Source organism: Centropristis striata, chromosome 10 (assembly GCF_030273125.1).
Source record: "Centropristis striata isolate RG_2023a ecotype Rhode Island chromosome 10, C.striata_1.0, whole genome shotgun sequence".
In the NCBI taxonomy this organism is placed as follows: domain Eukaryota; kingdom Metazoa; phylum Chordata; class Actinopteri; order Perciformes; family Serranidae; genus Centropristis; species Centropristis striata.
In genome coordinates this window covers 8,761,409-8,779,601 of record NC_081526.1, presented here as the reverse complement: position 1 = coordinate 8,779,601, position 18,193 = coordinate 8,761,409, and the positions used below count along the sequence as shown (strand labels likewise).

The following is an 18,193-nucleotide window of genomic DNA, read 5'->3' as shown; positions in this document are numbered from 1 at the left end:
TCCACCTCCGTAACATAGCACGCCTTCGATCCACTCTCTCCTTCTCAGCCGCTGAAACACTAATTCATGCCTTCATCACCTCCAGACTCGACTACTGCAATAGCATCCTGTATGGCCTCCCCTCCACTGTCCTTCAAAAACTGCAATATGTACAAAACTCCGCTGCCCGATTGCTCACCCACACCCCCTCCAGAGAACACATCACGCCCATCCTCCGTCAACTTCACTGGCTTCCCGTAAAACAACGCATACATTTCAAGATCCTCCTCACCACCTACAAAGCCCTAAACAACCTTGCCCCTTCATACCTGACAGATCTCCTCCATCGCCCCATTCACCCCCACCGAACACGCTCCACTGACGCCAACACCCTCACCATCACCACCAGGACCAAATACCGCACCATAGGGGACAGAGCTTTTGCCATTGCCGCCCCTACCCTCTGGAACTCCATCCCCCCTGGCTATCCGAAACTCCGACTCACTGCCGTCTTTCAAAAGTCAACTCAAAACCCACCTCTTCAACATCACTTACAATACCTGATAAATCAATTTCCACCCTCTGTCTTCTTATCTCTTTCCTATCCACTGTATTGTTGTTTTTGAATATTTGTATGTATGTATGTATGTATGTACTGTATGTATTGTACATTTGTATTCTTCTTCACTTTGTGTTTTTTGTAAAGCGTCTTTGTGTATTTTGAAAAGCGCTATATAAAACTGAAGCATTATTATTATTATTATTATTATTATTATTATTAATAATTAAAAGCCTGGTCCTGTTGTACAGTTGCCACATGGTTTTCTCCTTCATCCTGCTGTTGTATGGCTTTCTACAGGGCGTGTCTCCTAATAGCTCGGAGATGAGAACAGCTTGAATGCCTTCCTGGAGAATGCAGGAGCGCTTGGCTGTCCTGGGACCAGCTAATGCCATGCAGAGAATGATGTAAGCATGTGTACTGTGAGCACTAAAGCAAATGTGTTGATGGTTTCTGTTTCAGTCCATCCATTCTGTTCTTGTCAAAAGCACTTCGACAAAATCATCACACTAAATCTTATGTTTCCTTTGGAATTGTCAGTGTCATGAATTATCTTAAGCATGATCTGCAGAAACCCTTTGTATGTATGTGCTGAAATGAGAAAACAACAAAGTCTTTAAAAAAAAAAAAATACACATATGAAGACGTGGCCGTGTTGGCAATGTATTTGATGATCACGTTGCAAAAAAACCCCAATAATAATAATAATAATTGAGAAAAATAAAATTAAATTATAGAAATATAAAAATTAAATTAAATTAAATTAAATTAAATTTTACTGCTGTTTAAATAATTAGAATATTCCAGCACTGACCAGAATAGAAATTGATGACTGGATAGTGAATGACGTATGCTAAAAAGGGATGAGTGATGTGTTAAATAGGTCACTGGATGGTTATTGGAAATGACGCAGGCAATCTCCATGATGAATGTAAAGTATAGTAAAGTGTTCTTACAAGTCTTCTAAAACTTTCTGAGCACCTGCAAAGCAAAAGCAAGTAAGCGGTAATGATTTTTGCTTTCAAATCTACACATAAAATATTGAGCCAAAAGGAGACAAAATTATTAAAAACTTAGGAAAATCAACAACTTGACAAAGTAAATTCACAAATTAAATAAATAAGGGAAGTAAATAAACAAGCAGCAACAATCATATAATAGACAGACAATGTGTTTCTTTTTTTTCTTTCACACTGTGAGCTTTCCTCCAACACAAAGCACAAACAACCCCTTTAAGAGGATTCAGCTCCCAAGCACTCAGACTTAAATGGTACATAATGTAATCTACACACTTGTATTTTCCTGTCTATGTGGCCTCTCCCTGGTCTTCGTATATGGGATCAGGCAAATGTCACATGCTCATACCTCATCGCCATGGACTGTGGGCAGAGTACTTCAACATGACTAAAAGCTAGAAAACAGATATGTTTCCAAAGAACCACAACCACTACTGAAGTCCTTTGTCATCCATCACACAGCATAAACATTAGTGTTGTAGCTGGTAGGACTTGATTTTAAAGGCGCAATTCATCTCTAATAGTAAAGACACAACAACAGACCAATCGGACCAATCCAAAAGATCATCCTTACCACTGGGCATGCTCCTAGTTCAGATGAGGCACTGCTGAAGTCCTCCGTGTTGAGGTTTTCAAAGTCAGACTCTCCCACAGCAATGGGAACAGTGACAGTCAGACTAGGATTGTTGATGAAAGACATAATGGAATCACCGCTTTGGCTGCTGACTATGTATCTATCTCCATTTTTATCCACTCCTGTCACATCCCCATTTCCATTCTTAGCAAAGTCTTTGATGGTGTGGTTGGGGACACCATTCGGCCCTAAAGGTTTGTGCTCATCTGGGGATTTGTCCTCGCCCTTTCCTTTCGACTTCCTCCTGAAACAGCCACTGCTGCAGCTTCTCCGAAGCATGGACTTTACAGAGGCAAAGCCTTTGTGAATCCGTCCAATGGCAACTTGCAAATTGTTCATTTCGACGTCGTCTTCATTGGCTGCCAGGTTGTCAGCACTGAATGAACTCAGCAGCAGGGCCAGGAACAGGTTCAGCACCTATCAGATAATGACACAACTCCATGTAAGATTCTGTTATCTTTTAGGTATTGTACTTTATGATAATTACGAAACATACAGCTATAAAACTACAACATGGGTGGTTATTTTTTACATCCATCAGCCAAAATTCCACTGCATTGTACAGCTTGATGCAAATCTTCTAGCCTCACTTTTTTGCCTTTCCATTTAAAAAAGTAATGGATAATACCTTGTACCTGGAACTTATGGTAGCACCACTTTGGTTCCACATAAGCAGAGCCGATACTATAAGGTGGAGCTTAAACTCTGCCGACCACTGATTGGTCAGAGAAAACTATCACCAGCGTGACACAAGACAGAACCACAATTTAAAATTTTTAGTTACTGCAATATTTTTTATTCATTTGACCCAGAACAAAATAGAGAAAAAGGACCTGGGCTGGTACCAAAAGAGAATCAAGTGAGCCAATCAGAGGTGTACCAAGCAGTGGAAACATGGCTTATATCTACAAGAGTTAGACAAGTTAGACTCATGAATTGACAAAAAAAGATGATAATGTACCACAAGGTTTCCTATAACCATGACCATCATGTAGACAATGATGCACATGGCCGTCCCAGACACCTCCATACAGTCCCACATGGTCTCTATCCACTCTCCACAAAGCACTCGGAACACAATGAGGAATGAATGGAAGAAGTCATTCATGTGCCAACGGGGTAGAGTGCATTCAGGATTTATTTTACACACACAGTCCTTGTAGTTTTTTCCAAAGAGCTGCATGCCCACCACAGCAAAGATGAAGACGATAATGGCCAACACCAGCGTCAGGTTTCCCAAAGCACCCACTGAATTACCTATTATTTTGATCAGTGTGTTAAGAGTGGGCCACGATTTGGCCAACTTGAATACCCTCAGCTGTAAAAACAAAAGGAAAAACAAGTAATTTAACTTCTTTAGGCAACAAAATACACCTGAACATATCAGCTATGACACATACTGTATATATACTGTACATAAACTTACCAATCTGAATGATCTCAGAACAGACATTCCACCCATCCCTGCCAAACCAAACTCCATCAAGCTTAAAGTAACAATGATTCCATCAAAAATATTCCATCTCTCCTGGAAGTAATGGTATGGATCCATGGCGATGACTTTGAAGACCATTTCAGCCGTGAAGATGCAAGTGAATACCTTTGTGAAAAAGACCATTAACAAAAATGATTCCTATTTTGCCAATAAAGAAACAAAACAAAACATTCTGTTCTCCACACTTAAAGTCCACTTACCACATTTCCCACATACAGCATACAGCTAAAATCTTCATTCATTGGATAATGCTCCATCGCCATAAACAAGGTGTTGAGTACGATGCAGATGGTGATGGCTAGGTCCACAAATGGATCCATCACGACTAGTTTAACCACCCTCTTGAACTTCAGCCACTCTGGACAACATTCCCAGATGAGGACGGTCTCCGCAAAGTCGTACCACCATGTAGGACACTTCTGCCTTGATTCCTCGAGCTCTGATGCATATGAGTGATCACAAAACAAAATATATACATATATAAATATATTTATCTGAAAATGCTATAGATGATAAGATGTAATCAAAATAGTATACTCACGCTGTAGTGTAAAATACCTACCCTCCATTGTGCTGGTTATGACACTAGCTACACTATGAGCTCTCTGCCTGGCCCCTGGTTCCTCAAGGAGGTCCTTAAACTCTGGGTGTGTTCCTCCACCAGCCTGTCTGCACTCTGTGTCAGTAGTATCAGCCTAGAGATAGAAATAATTGTTACAGATGCAACTGTGCTACAGAATATAGTTTATATATATTTTTATTAGTTATGTAGGTATATTTATTGAACCTTCATGTGACATTTACATGGGGGAGTCTCTCTTTGTAGGCACTCCAGATATCCAAATGTGAAAGTGAGTTCTTTTCATGATATGTCCAGTTAAAACTTTACCATCCACCAAGGTCCTCTTGTGTAACAGAGATGGTGGGAGTCCTTGTAAACGGTTTTCCTTTCTTATGTCACTGAACTTTTGGGACATTGTATTTCAGATTGGAGTTTCTGAAGAGTATAAAGTTGAGTTAACCTTAAAGTTTAAGTATAAAAGATCAACTGTGTTCTTATATTTAGCCATGCTAGCAGCATATTTTCTTTTAGTGAAACTAAAACATGGATTGTTATGAACATTGCTACTTTGGAAATTTGTGCTATCTGTAATTAGCAAATGTTAACAGGCTAAGATGCTAAGATGGTGAATACTGCTTGTGTAAGGCAGGAAAGCTAGACGTTTTTACATTACCTAAATAATTAAATGCAAGAATCTAGTGGCTTAATTTCATTTTAAATAAACATATATGCTTTGGAAAGTGTACTTAATGGGTTAAAGTTGAAAACAAACAAACAAAACACTAGTTTGGCCCTTGAAGCAACACTATTTTATCTGCTCTTGCGCTATGCTGGTGAGCAGGTACATGTGAGATCTCCTGTGAGTAGCGGCTTTCTGCACCACAAGCTATGTTGTTGATTTTGGTAAAACTGGGTCATATTTTATGGAGAAAATATTTTCTGGTTTTCCCTCTGATATCCTCCAGCTGATCTGCCTCTCCTCTCATTGATTTATGAGTTTCCTGATGGAAAAAAAAAGCTTTACGAGTTGCTAGAGTAACGCTACCCGATATTGCTGCTAACAGTAGCTACTGTCAGCTAGCTATCTTAGTGAGACGTGCTGCTAGGACTGTTAGCGCAAAGCACCAGAGAAGTGTTGGTGTATACACCGCTAGCATAGCAACTTTTGGCCGCTGGAAGGTGGAGGTTTTCAGGCCAAAAACAGAGGGAATGTTGGTGGTGTTAGGCCAGAACTGGAGTTGAGCATGTGGTCAATGTAATCGGTTCCTCAGATTCAGTTAACATTATGGCAGAGGGAAGGAGACAAAAGAGGACTTCGATAGAGGAGGCTGAGAAGAGAAGAGACCAAGCAAGTGGCTGCTGGACAAGAGAGAAATCTCAGACTTTTCTGTCTGTTGGACTAGTCAGTAATATTAGCTAGCCTGCTATGTCTTGTGTTGTTGCATTTGCTTGTTGTTTGGCAGTGTTAGCAAAGTTGTCAACTAGTTTTTGATCATGAGTAATGTAATCTGTAAAACTTTACAATAACCAAATAAGTAATGTTTATAGATGGTTTATAGACCAGTTATTATTTTACAAAGTGCTATACATATTTAATCTTTAAATGTTTTCAACCAATTTCTTAAAGGTATATGAATAATTTCAAAATCATTAACATACTTAATATGGTGTTAAAATGTTATAATGAGTGCAACTAAAACTATTAATAAACTATTAATTATAATTTATTGGTTTTTTTAATGGTAAAGTAACTATAAACTAACATTAATATACCATCTGTTTGCCATATATGAATGATTTAGTTAGCTAAACATTAATAAAAAATATGTATTTACCATTCTAAATGGTCTATATACAGTTTATAAATGATGATTAAACATTAATAAACTATCTGTTTACCATTTATAAATGATGGTTATTGTAAAGTATTACCATGTAATCATAAGAAATACACATGTACAGCTATTCATATTTATGCCTGCGGTGTAGAAGTGAACTGCAAAGAGGAATTCTTACAACGTCTCTATTTTACATAATGTTGCTTTAAGGTACACAATACAATACGGAATACACAGTGTGAGTCAGACAGGTAGCAACAAAGAAAACAAGACAACGGAAATAGATAGAATTGCTGTCATAGCTGTATGCAAATCAATATGGCTAAACAACCCTTTCTTACATTGTCTCCAGTGGAGGCCGTATCTACTGTCACTTTAGGCAGAAGAAGACCCACAGGTGATGATGGGAGTGAATTCCCACCCATCAGAGACACAACCCCATTGCAGTCTACAGAACTGTGCTTGATCCCATTGGTTGGAAGTAGGAGATGGGGCAAGAAGCTGCACTGGCTCATACTGCTGCTGCGTCGGTCACAACGTCGGGGAAGAAATAAAGAGCCCCTCCTACTCAGACTATCCTCAAAAATGCTGTTTTCATCATCAGCAAACTCATTTTCTGAGCCGACATCCTGCGCATGGCCTCCAAAACTGAAAAGACTGGTCCTGCTGTTCCGTGTGGATGAGAACAGGGGTCCACGAAAACTCAGAAAGGACTAGGAAAGAAAGAGAATCTTCAGTGGATACAAGATACATGCTGATAGAAAAGAGGACAGAACAGGGACGGCAAATATTGTCATGTGTGCAAATGACACAGAAGTGATGAAAAATGCCTGATGACGATGATCATGATGATGGTAAAAGAAAATGCTAAATTAAAAATACATGTTGGTAATGACCAAGAATGGTAAGGATGATGATCTGGATGATGATGATGATGTTGAAGAAAAAGATAAAGATGATTGTGATGATGATGATGATGAAGAAAAAAAGATGAAGATGATTGTGATGAAGAAAAAAAGATGAAGATGATGGTGATGATGATGATTACTATGGTCGTGGTGACGATGAAGGTAATGGAACATGAAAAAAATGCATCTTGATTGACTATAACAAGAATATTGAGAAGTTGATGAAGAGAAAAAAAGAGTATGATGATGATGATGACGGTACCGATGATGATGAAAGGGGAAAAAATGTCATTATGATAGCAGTGGATGAAATGATGACTTGGGCTTAATTGCATGCAGTGAAAGTAATCACAAAATGTGTAAGAAACTTATGAAGGGTTAGCAAATATATGCTATATATGCAAATAACTGGCTGAATGTTTTGTGCTTTGCATGAAATTGGAATTGCTCACAACTGTCTGTGGCTGAAATGTCAGTTTGGTAATCACATTACCAATGCATTAACTCTCCCTGTCATTCATTTGGAGCTCTGCGAGCCTAAAAAAAAGCCAGTAAGTCTTCTTATTGACAAAAGTTAGATATATCTTCCATTCAATTACGACACATAACATTTATAACAGATTGAACTTTTGATCTCTTTTTTTTTTGGACTGGCATGAACTTGATTTAATTCTGGCATGGTTCTGTTCTGTTTGGCAGGCGCCGTAGATGTATTTTTCTACATTACTTTGCAATGTAAACTGTAAACTGATAATATATTATTCTTGACCTATTTCGGAAATTACTGTAATGAATACACATGAGTAAAACGGGCTGATGAAAAAGCACTGCATGAAAGGGGCTTTAAAACTGAGGAGGGATGAAGGTGAAAGCATGGCAGCAGGACATAGACATAGACAAATCATACTGACAGATCATACTGAACCTGATGAACGGACGAGCATTTCATGTCATAGTTGAGCTGGTTTGCATCGACAGAGAACCGGCAGCGAGCTTTCTTTAAACTGTCCTGTGACTCTGATTTAGGAACCTTCTCATCGGCCCCCTTGCCTTCCTCTTCCTTCCTTTTTCTTCGCCTGTTGCGTCTCTCTTTGGCACTTTTGGAGCTGAGCTTGGAGGCATCAGAGGAGCTCTCTGGGACACCGTCTTTATCGGTGGCCTCGCCGCTCTCTGCAGCAGCTGCAGTTGCTGCTGCCTAGAATGGGAAAAAAACAGGTGAGATGATTTATTCTTATTTTTATATTGTTCCATTTTTGCTCGTGTCTGTCGGTAAGAAGAAATAATTAGAAGAAAGGGATACAATGTTGTAGGGGATCATTTAAAGTATGAAGTTTCTACAGTCAGCTTCTCGTTCAGGAGGTTTTTACCTCAAACATACTGTTTGGCAGACAAACAGTATGTCTGATTCAAGTTTCCCATTACTAAAACACTTAATATGTTAAAGATATATAATTAAAACGACCTTGGTCTAAAAATTGTATAAAACAAATATGATTTAAAACTGGGTCAATACTCAATTTATGACAGCTTCTGTCAGAAAACCACAATGCTGACATATTGCAAAGGGGATTTGACACCATTGACAGGTGATCAAATGATTCAGGCATTAAGTATGGATCTAGGTTTATAACTGACTATATAACGTAGGTTAAGTTTGGTTTAGTTTTGGTACTTTTTTTTTACATTTTAATGCAGAAAGGTTACATATACCTTTTTTTAAAACCGTAATTTGAGGAGATGACTTAAAATCAGCTGCAACTGCAACCATAAAAATTGTCACAATCTAACAACACTCACAAGGGCAGTTTTATGCCTGTATGAATACTTTTGATGCTTAAAGTATATTTTGCTAATAATGTACTTTTACTTAATAACGATGCATGATTTTTTTTACTGTGTGCTGTAATAAATTTACTGAACAATCTTTATATTTCCCCCACCACTAACAAAGTCCTATTTATCATGGATACAGGGACCTGTACTGTAGAACTGCTTTGCTGTTTATTCCATGTAAGACTCCTGACCCAGTTATCTTAAAGCTTGCTAGATATGATTTCTGGGAAACAACCCTTAACTGTCTTTTGCAAATGCAAAGTAATCCCAAACTAAAAACAAGATGCAGCCCCCATTTATGGGATTTAATTGGAATGAGTCCTTTGACATTGACGTATATGGGGATCCTTGATTGTTCGGTACCTGAGCGTCCTCTTGCTGCTGTTTTAGCTGCTCAAGCATGGCCTGAAACTCTTCCTCCTTCTCCTTCTCCTCCTTCATGGTGGCCTGGCTCTGCTCCTCGTAGGCCATAGCCACTACAGCCAAGATCAGGTTGATCAGGTAGAAGGAACCGAGGAATATCACCAGCACAAAGAAGATCATGTAGGGCTTCCCCGCTGCCCGCAACGTCTGAAAGGACAATAAACAATGTTGTGTTATACCCATATATTATGTTTTTTTTAAATTCTATCCTTTTATCTTGTATTTCTTATTACCATATATGAAATTGACTGTCCAATGTTCCAGACAAAATAGCTGGTTGTTAGTACAAAACAGGTAATGCTACCTCATTACAGACAATGCAGTGTTGTATTACTGTTTGCTCTACTTGGTGATTCTACAATGTTAGGCCTATTCAGTGGACACCCATTTGCCTTTAGGGCCATTGAAGTTGTGTTTGCCTGAGTCACAGAGGGACTAATCTTTGTTCCTTCGGACCAAGATGCACCTGCATTTCATTTAGAGGTTTGTTTGAACGCTTTTATTACCAATATTGTAACCTGACAATGCTCTGCCTTTGACAGAGCCCCGCCTTAACACAGCAAGCACTGCCTGCTGATGTATTTAGAGAAGCAGATGGTACAAATACAGCATCTTCAACCACACATGGCCAGCAACCAACCAACCCATCAAGGAACAACCATAAGTTTAGGTAATTACTTTCATACAAAACAGAGCTACACAGAAAAATCTGGACTAAATTAACTGTTCACCTTGAAGATGTTAAGGATTTCATCAAGAAATTTACCTCAGCTCTTAAAAAATGTTCTGCTCATGCATCTTAGTGTTACAACATTTTTTTATTTGCTACTATTTATTAGTCTATTAGTATATATATATACTAATAGACTAATAAATAGTAGCAAATAAAAAAATGTTGTAACACTAAGATGCATGAGCATAATATATATATATATAAATATATATATATATATATATATATATTATCATGCTCTACTTCTTAATTATTTATTTATTGTTTATATCTTTTTATCTAGCTTTTTAAAAACTTTTTGTTATTATTATTATTTTCTTTTGTAAATTTTATTTTATTTTATCTCACCTTACTTGATTTTTTTTATTTATTTCATCTAATTAATTTCTAATCTGCCTCCAGTGTTTCCTCACTGCGCTTCCTCAATTTGTGATTTGTTTATAATTGGCAGAGGGTGTTTGCTTGTTTTGTTGTTATTATTATTATTAATATATATATATATATATATATATATATATATATATATATATATATATTATTACTTTCACCTTTTTTATGTAAAGCACTTTGTGTTACATCTCTCTTGTATGAAAAGTGCTATGCAAATAAAGTCTGATTGATTGATTACAAATACCAGAGCTAAAGGGAGTTCTGAGGGATTTTCAAGTGTTTTTTTTACTCTTGCCCTATATAAACTCATGTCCACGGAGAGTCCTGTATTTCAAATTGGGTTGTATTTTAAAGATCAATATTGGGGCTAAAGCTGGTGATGCCTGAGCACATCCCTTTAAATGGTGATGGCCTGAGTCAGTAGTGGAAAATCCTTCACTTCAAATCCTTCAAAGAGAGTCTAAAACACAGCCTGGCAAATGAAACACGCAGATATCAGCAATTACGATCACGACCGCAACAACTGAAGGGGCTAAGGACAAAGGCTTGTATTTATTTATTTTGTTTTTTAATCATGGCTTCTTTTTTTCTTTTTGCCTTTTTATCAGAAATCTCCCTTCTCCAGTTTGAAGTTTAAATTTGCCTTTTGACCTGTGGATTGGCGAGAGTGGGTCATTTACTCTCCTCTTTCTATATAAGCTGCCACTAGAACAAATTATATCTAGACACAACATATTAATTTTTACGCAGATGACAATCCACTGTATATTTAACAAATTGAGCACCTGCAAATTAGATATCATTGTTATTGGTGGGGTCACTTTTTAGTACCACCTCAGGTCGCTGTCTTTAAACATCAAATTGTCTCGTGAAACAAGTTAAAACTGAATCTGGCAAGGAATTTCCCCTTAGCATAAAAAACTATGCAGTTATTTATTAAATTGTTTTTTTTTTACACTTTCTATATATTTATCTATTTGCTACTACAGGTGCATCTCAATGCATTAGAATATTTTGGAAAAGTCCATTTACAGTAGTTCAAGTCAAACAGCCCCAACCAACTATTGAGTGCATATAGATGGACATACTTTTCATTTCCATATTAAACATACTTTTTACTACTATTTTACTATTTACATACTTTTGGTCTTTTGTAATATTATTATATTAGGTTTTCATTTAATGTAAGCCATAATCTTAATAATCAGAAAAAATTAAATAAATTAGGACATGAAATGTTTCTTTCTGTGTGTAATGGATCTATATAATGTGTTATTTCCACTTTTTGAATTGAATAACTTACATAAATATTTTTTTCTATGATATTCAAATTAATTGAGATGCACTTGTATAACTTATTGTATCAAAATCCAGAGTGTATATTTACGAAAATCAAAGTGTATCAGTTTAAAAACAATATATATGGTCTTTGTACAGTTTTCAATTGAAAAATTATCAGCAAATTATCCCAGTCTGCTTTATTTACTGCCTTTATTTTGTGAAATAAACATGTATGTTATCCGTGAAGGAAGCCAGTTGCTGAAGCCATGTTTTAGTAGCTTTCTTTCACATATATTTTTTTTAACTGTGGTGTTAATATTGCATGAGCTATGGGTGGATTTTTTTAAATGAATCATCTTTATATTGATATGTTTAGCTTTTTTGTATTTTAATGTTGTGTAAAGCATTTAGTTAATTTAGTTAATTAATATTTTTAAGCTTTGCATGCATGAATATCTGTTATATACCTGAAAAAGCTCACCCACTCCAATTAGTTTTGGATTTTTCATTAGTTTTAGTTTTAATTTCGTTGTGATTTTTTGTTTTCAAATTCAGTTAGTTTTAATTAGTCTTTAGAGTGAGTTTGCCAGTTTTCATTCGTTTTTATTTTTTGGAAAATGCTTAGTTTTAGTTTAGTTTTTATCAGTTTTAGTGTTAGTTTTAGTTTTTTGTAATGGGGTATTTGTTGGGTGCGAGATTCAAAAAAGTCACAATAAATATTTCCTTTATTAGGGCCTCGGGGCAATCGCACCGAGCACTGGTCCCATACAGCAATAGCTGTAGCCCCGAGCACTACTGTTATACTGTGGGTTTTTTCTTATTCCTCTTCCGGACGCATTTCGTCCCGCTACTAGTCCTACAATTTGAAGAGTTGCAGGACAAATTATATATCAACACGTGCGGTTTGATCGGGATCGGTGTGCTATTTCTTTTCTCTACAGAATACGAATTTTTTCGCGACATAGGTCGCGAAAAACTGCCCAAAATTTTGCATTGAAATGAATGGGACGGCCGAAAAAAATGAGCGAAAAAGAACAATAATTGGAGATTTTTAAACGTCTACTCCTCCGGCATAATTACACCTAGAGACTCCATTTAAACTTTAAACAGTAGATACAAGTCTTGTGTATCGGTGTATTAATCCACGTTTCGATAGGTCATATAGTTTTTTATCAATCCCTGTTCAATGACCATGATCATTTTTGGAGAAATTCTGAGATTATAATGGGTGTGTATTGCACGGAATGTTCGTGTAACAGTGTGTGACATCATCGCCAGAGTGTAGAGGGAGAGAAAAAATTGTCAAAAAATAAATTTGAAAACTGCGCTCCAGGCCGCAAATTCCACTCTACAGAAATAATTTTTACATAGAAACGTAGGAAAATTTGTCTTCTCACTCACAATCCTCTGGTAAAGCTGTCAGAGTTATAGTTTGGGCGTACGACGCACAGATGTGCCATCAACACGCATCAACAGCCTCATTGGCTCCCATATTAAAAACACAGGAAGATTTCTGAAAAAAAAGTTTTTTTAGATCGCTCTAACAAAGCTATTTTTTCATTTTTCTTAAAAAAAAATCACATGTAGACGTTCAGGAAGAACTCGGGACGCTCAAAGTGAAGTCGGATCAATGATAGGTATTATGGTTTTGCCAAAAATGCTTTCTGTTCGAGGCCACAAATTTCAGTCCACCTCTGGCTGCTGTCACTCTTTCATTAACAGGTGTCAGTTAATTCTGTTGATTGCTTTGATCTGATTGCCTTTGATCTTTGATGTGATTACAGTTACAGATACACACACACACACACATGCGCGTAAGTGCACACACTCCTCACACATGCATACACGCGCACGCATGCACGCACACACACGCGCACACACACACACACAGTAACTTTATGTGATTTTAATTACACACACACACACACACACACACACCGGCAGTAGCCCCCGTAACTTTATGTGATTTTAATTACACACACACACACACACACACACACACCGGCAGTAGCCCCCGTGGCCCTTACAAAATTTCCCCAGAGGAAATTTTCTAGTTTCCTTTTATTATCCATCTCAGCCCCAATAAGTTTACTAGGTCATAAAACCAAGAAAGGTTTACGTATGAAAAAAAGACGAAAATGAAGGACATTTTCACTATAATTTTAGTTAGTTTTAGTTTTTTAAAAATCTCTCAGTTTTATTTTTATTTCAGTTATTGAAAATGTTTTTTCAATTCTAGTTTTCGTTATTTCGTTAGTTTTCATTTACTATAATAACCTAATTCGACTGCCTACCTGCTGGTAAAGGTTTTCCCAGTAATCCTGTGTCATCAGTCTAAACAGAGAGAGGAAGGCCCAACCAAATGAATCAAAACTGGTGTAACCATAGTCCGGGTTCCTCCCCACTTTTTTGCACTCGTAGCCCTCTGGACACAGCCTGCAACAAACAGAAAGTCTGATCGGACCAGAAGGACTGTATGGTAAAGGAATGCATCATACAATGATTATGGACATTACATGTAGCATCCATCCTTCTTGTTTGGATATAAGCTTACCCCCCTGATGTACCAGGACCGACTCCACAAAGCAATGGATCACGTCTGCCGGGAAGTTTATAATAATTACCTAATGGGGAATAGGAAAATTACAGAGTGATGTAAGCGGTAGTTGCAAAAAAAAAAAAAAGACAAATTAATTATAATATAATGTAATTATAATGTTACTACACTGTAAAAAAAAAATGTCTTTGGAAAAACTGCTAAACCACGACAGTAAAAGCTGTAACATAAAAAATGTAGTTAATTCAGTTTCAGTAACAATGAAACACCGTAAATGTATATATTAGCCAAAACAGTATTTTTTACAGTTTTGTTTTTTGAAAAATACGTTACTCCACTGTAAAAAACATTGTAATATGATATGATATATAATAATTTAATGTAATATATATACAAGCCACCACTGTAATTTTTGCATTTATCTTTTGTAAAAAATACTTTTTCTCACTGTTAAATGTACTAAACACCAGCTCTCCAACGGAAATATACTGTAATATTTAATGGTAAAATCTTTAATTTATGCATTTTCATTTTTTCTTGTCAATTATATGGCAGAACAACGTTTCTTTTGATGGAAAAAACTTTTATTTATATAGTAAAAAATGGAATGAAATGGCAACCTTAAACGTGAAATCAACAGTGCTAATATAATTTTACCATAATATTGAAAAAAGTTCTATTGTATTTATTAAGGCAAAGTTCTGGCAACCACAGCTGCGGTTTTTTTTACCGTAAAAACAACAAGTTTTTGTTTTTTTTACAGTGTATATATCTCTACAATCTAACACAATCAAGTACAAAAGAGCTGCATTAAATCTTGAATCTTGTAGAGTTTTTTTTGGGTCAGAAAAGAGTCACTCTTGCTGTTTTTAAGGCTGTGGTAGCGTTGTTAAAGTAGGAGCCATTATACTGAATGGTGTTTCTAATGTTTCATCCACCCCAACGACGATGACAAAATAATACATCTCATTATTATACAGTCCAATACTGTACAGCATCAATAAAGATAACCTCAGAAAGTACAATGTGTTTGAGAAAGTCGAGAGAAATGAAATACCAAGTTTCACATAGATTGAATATATTGTATATTATGTATTTGATTGCATTAGATCTGCCTAATAAAGTGGAGAACAAAACATTTAAAACATTTTTAATCACATACAGTCATGGAAAAAAAATATTTGACCACCCTTGTTTTCTCTAATTTCTTGTTCATTTTAATGTCTGGTACAACTAAAGGTACATTTGTTTGGACAAACATAATCATAAGAATAATAATAGGTCATAAGAGTTTAATTTAAGAGCTGATATCTAGACAATTTCCATGGTTTTCTTGATAATGATTTTGGTTATTATTTTTTTTAAAAACATGGAGAATGTCTAGATATCAGCTCTTAAATTAAACTCTTATTATCTATATTTGTTATCACTATATTTGTCAAAACAAACGTACCTTTAGACGTAGCAGCCATTAAAGAATTTAAAGAAAACAATAGTCTAATAACTTTTTTCATGACAGTACGTCCGTGTTTCCTTGACAAACATATCTTTAATGATTTGTTTTTAAATACTCACTCTCGTTGAGGTTATGCTCAGTCTCGTTGACAGTGCTGATATTTGCGTAATATATCAGTACACACTTGTTCCTTAAATGGCCCATAAACAGCTGTAACCCTATGAGGGCAAAGACGCTCAAGCAAAACACGGTGAGGATCATGACATCAGCGAGCTTCTTCACTGACTGAAACAGCGCAGCAACGATGGTCTTCAGGCCTGTCAGATACAGAATCACTTGTTACACTCGATTAAAAGACACCATCAAGATGAACAATAAAAGTGATGCCAGAGAGTTCTGTCTTTAACTGGGTGCTACATCCATTCAGCACTGCATTTCTGTTACACTGTTGGGCTAACAATGAGACATTTAACCCATAAGAACCCATGCTGACATGTGTGTAACAAACACTTTAAATGTTCTATAATCTCCCATATTCAGCTTTATGCTTCACCTTAACCCATTAAATCTCTCAGCAAGTCTGTGTGACTGACAAGAAGTGACTTCTCCAAAAAAAGTAGTTAATTTAAAAAGCTTATTTTTTGTTACTCGGCTAAGTTTAAACCCATTTAACAACTCTAACCCGTTAAGGTCCTGTATTGCATTTAACCTGTTCCAATCAAATTTCCTGAACAAATTAATATTACAAAAGTAACAAGAATATCGCTGTGACATATACGTCACATCGGGCTTTTAATCTAAAAATGGAAAACCTGATGTGGCGTATTCGTCACAATAACAAAAATGTAATAGGCCACTTAATTATTTTCACTGTTTAAATTATTTTAAATTAATATTATGCTCTACTGTTCAATTTAAAGTACATTTGACCAAATATAAACAAAACATAATCCTATCCTATCCTGTCACAATTTTCATAAATGTTGTGGAGATGCAGAGGAAAAGGCAAATTTGTGTTTCTGTGAGCAGAAAAGGTGTCTAGTTTATTTATTTTAAAATAAGAAATATCAAACATAATTTTTTTTTAATCATAAATGTGTTCTATGTGGTCCACTTGGTCTGTGGTATATCCCCATAATTTTCCTTCAAGGATAAATAGGTTTGGGTTCTTATGGGTTAAAGGGGACATAATGTGTAAATATCAGAATCATCAGTATTTTGAGTTTCTACCAGAACATTTATTTTTATTTTTAAAACTTTTAGTCATCAGCCCCAATGCTGACTCATCACTTGAGGCTATTTATCAAACTTTCTGCGGTCTTTGGTGCCACAATAGGCTTTTATTTTGAAACTGGTGGAGTTCCCCTTTATAGAAAAAGCTTTTTCACTCTATAATGTAAGCAACATTTTAAAAAAACATTTTAATAGCAAACACTAGAAATACTGGAAAAAAATACGTATTAAGCCAACCCTTTCTATTGTATATTTTTTGGCTGTTTATCAATCTACTGTTTATTAGTCTACTGATGAGACAAAATTATGTAACATAGGAAATTAGTATCATGTAGTCAATGATGATGTAAATGTAGTAATGAATACACCATCACCACAGTTTACATATATACTCAAATATGAGCAAATAACTGCCAAGGAATAGTGCGAGAAACGCAAGAAGCAAATTAGTGACAACAAATAAGCAAATGGCACAGATCTCACAGAGTAACTATGCAAACTAAATCTTCTAATTGCCTGTGGATCCTGAGCTGGGAATACACACAAGACCATTCAAGCTTTAATTTTCCTGCCGTCAGTGGCTACACAATGCATGAGAGTCAAGCAGCTGGACTCAAAAACCTGAAGAAACACCTGTTTAAACTGTATCTCACTGGGGATGCCCAAGATTGTTTTTAGGATTGTGACATTTTAGATTGCTGGAACAACTCTGTGACGCATCTGTGATAAGGAGGTGAACAGGTGGGGGCAGGGAGAGTCCCACATAAAAAACAATCACAGGAGGGGAATCGCGGAAGAGGCTAATTAACATGCACTTGCTCCTACTGCTTACCTGGGATAACTGAAATAGCTTTAAAGGCTCTCAGCACTCTGAATGTGCGAAGAGCTGTGAAATTGCCAAGGGGCAAGAACTCTGTTAGATACCTGCAGGGAAACTTAGAATTACTAGAGAATATTGACTTAGACAACAATACAGACAACATTAAATGTGCATTGTACATGCAAAGTGGTGGTGATATAATAAAGTCACTGTGATGAGTATTAAGATGCACCATGTGGAGTAAATGCTAAAAAAACTATATTGTTCTTATTGTGAACAAATCACATAAAAAGACCAAAATTAACAATTCCCCTTGTGCCACAGACCTCTAATGTTCTCCACAAACACCGAGTGACATGTTCCTTCATAATAAAGACAATGGCAATGCCACTGTTACAGTTTCTCAGTTTCTTTGGTACATTTCCCATATCAGAATTCTCAAAACTACTTGTTCAACCTCTTTTGAACAAATTAAA

General features: G+C 36.3%; 1 protein-coding gene across 1 annotated transcript in view; it reads right to left on the bottom strand.

Moving 5' to 3' along the window:
* Positions 1-18,193, bottom strand: part of scn1laa (sodium channel, voltage-gated, type I-like, alpha) — a 38,099-nt gene that overhangs the window by 11,522 nt on the left and 8,384 nt on the right. Inside the window, exons 6-17 of the mRNA XM_059342419.1 lie at positions 17,730-17,821; positions 15,784-15,981; positions 14,206-14,275; positions 13,946-14,087; positions 9,188-9,394; positions 7,917-8,186; positions 6,425-6,796; positions 4,246-4,378; positions 3,884-4,122; positions 3,615-3,788; positions 3,150-3,506; positions 2,129-2,605 (exon numbers count right to left, since the gene is read on the bottom strand). Coding sequence (XP_059198402.1) covers positions 2,129-2,605; positions 3,150-3,506; positions 3,615-3,788; positions 3,884-4,122; positions 4,246-4,378; positions 6,425-6,796; positions 7,917-8,186; positions 9,188-9,394; positions 13,946-14,087; positions 14,206-14,275; positions 15,784-15,981; positions 17,730-17,821 — 2,731 coding nt within the window. The remainder of the gene's footprint in view (positions 1-2,128; positions 2,606-3,149; positions 3,507-3,614; positions 3,789-3,883; positions 4,123-4,245; positions 4,379-6,424; positions 6,797-7,916; positions 8,187-9,187; positions 9,395-13,945; positions 14,088-14,205; positions 14,276-15,783; positions 15,982-17,729; positions 17,822-18,193) is intronic.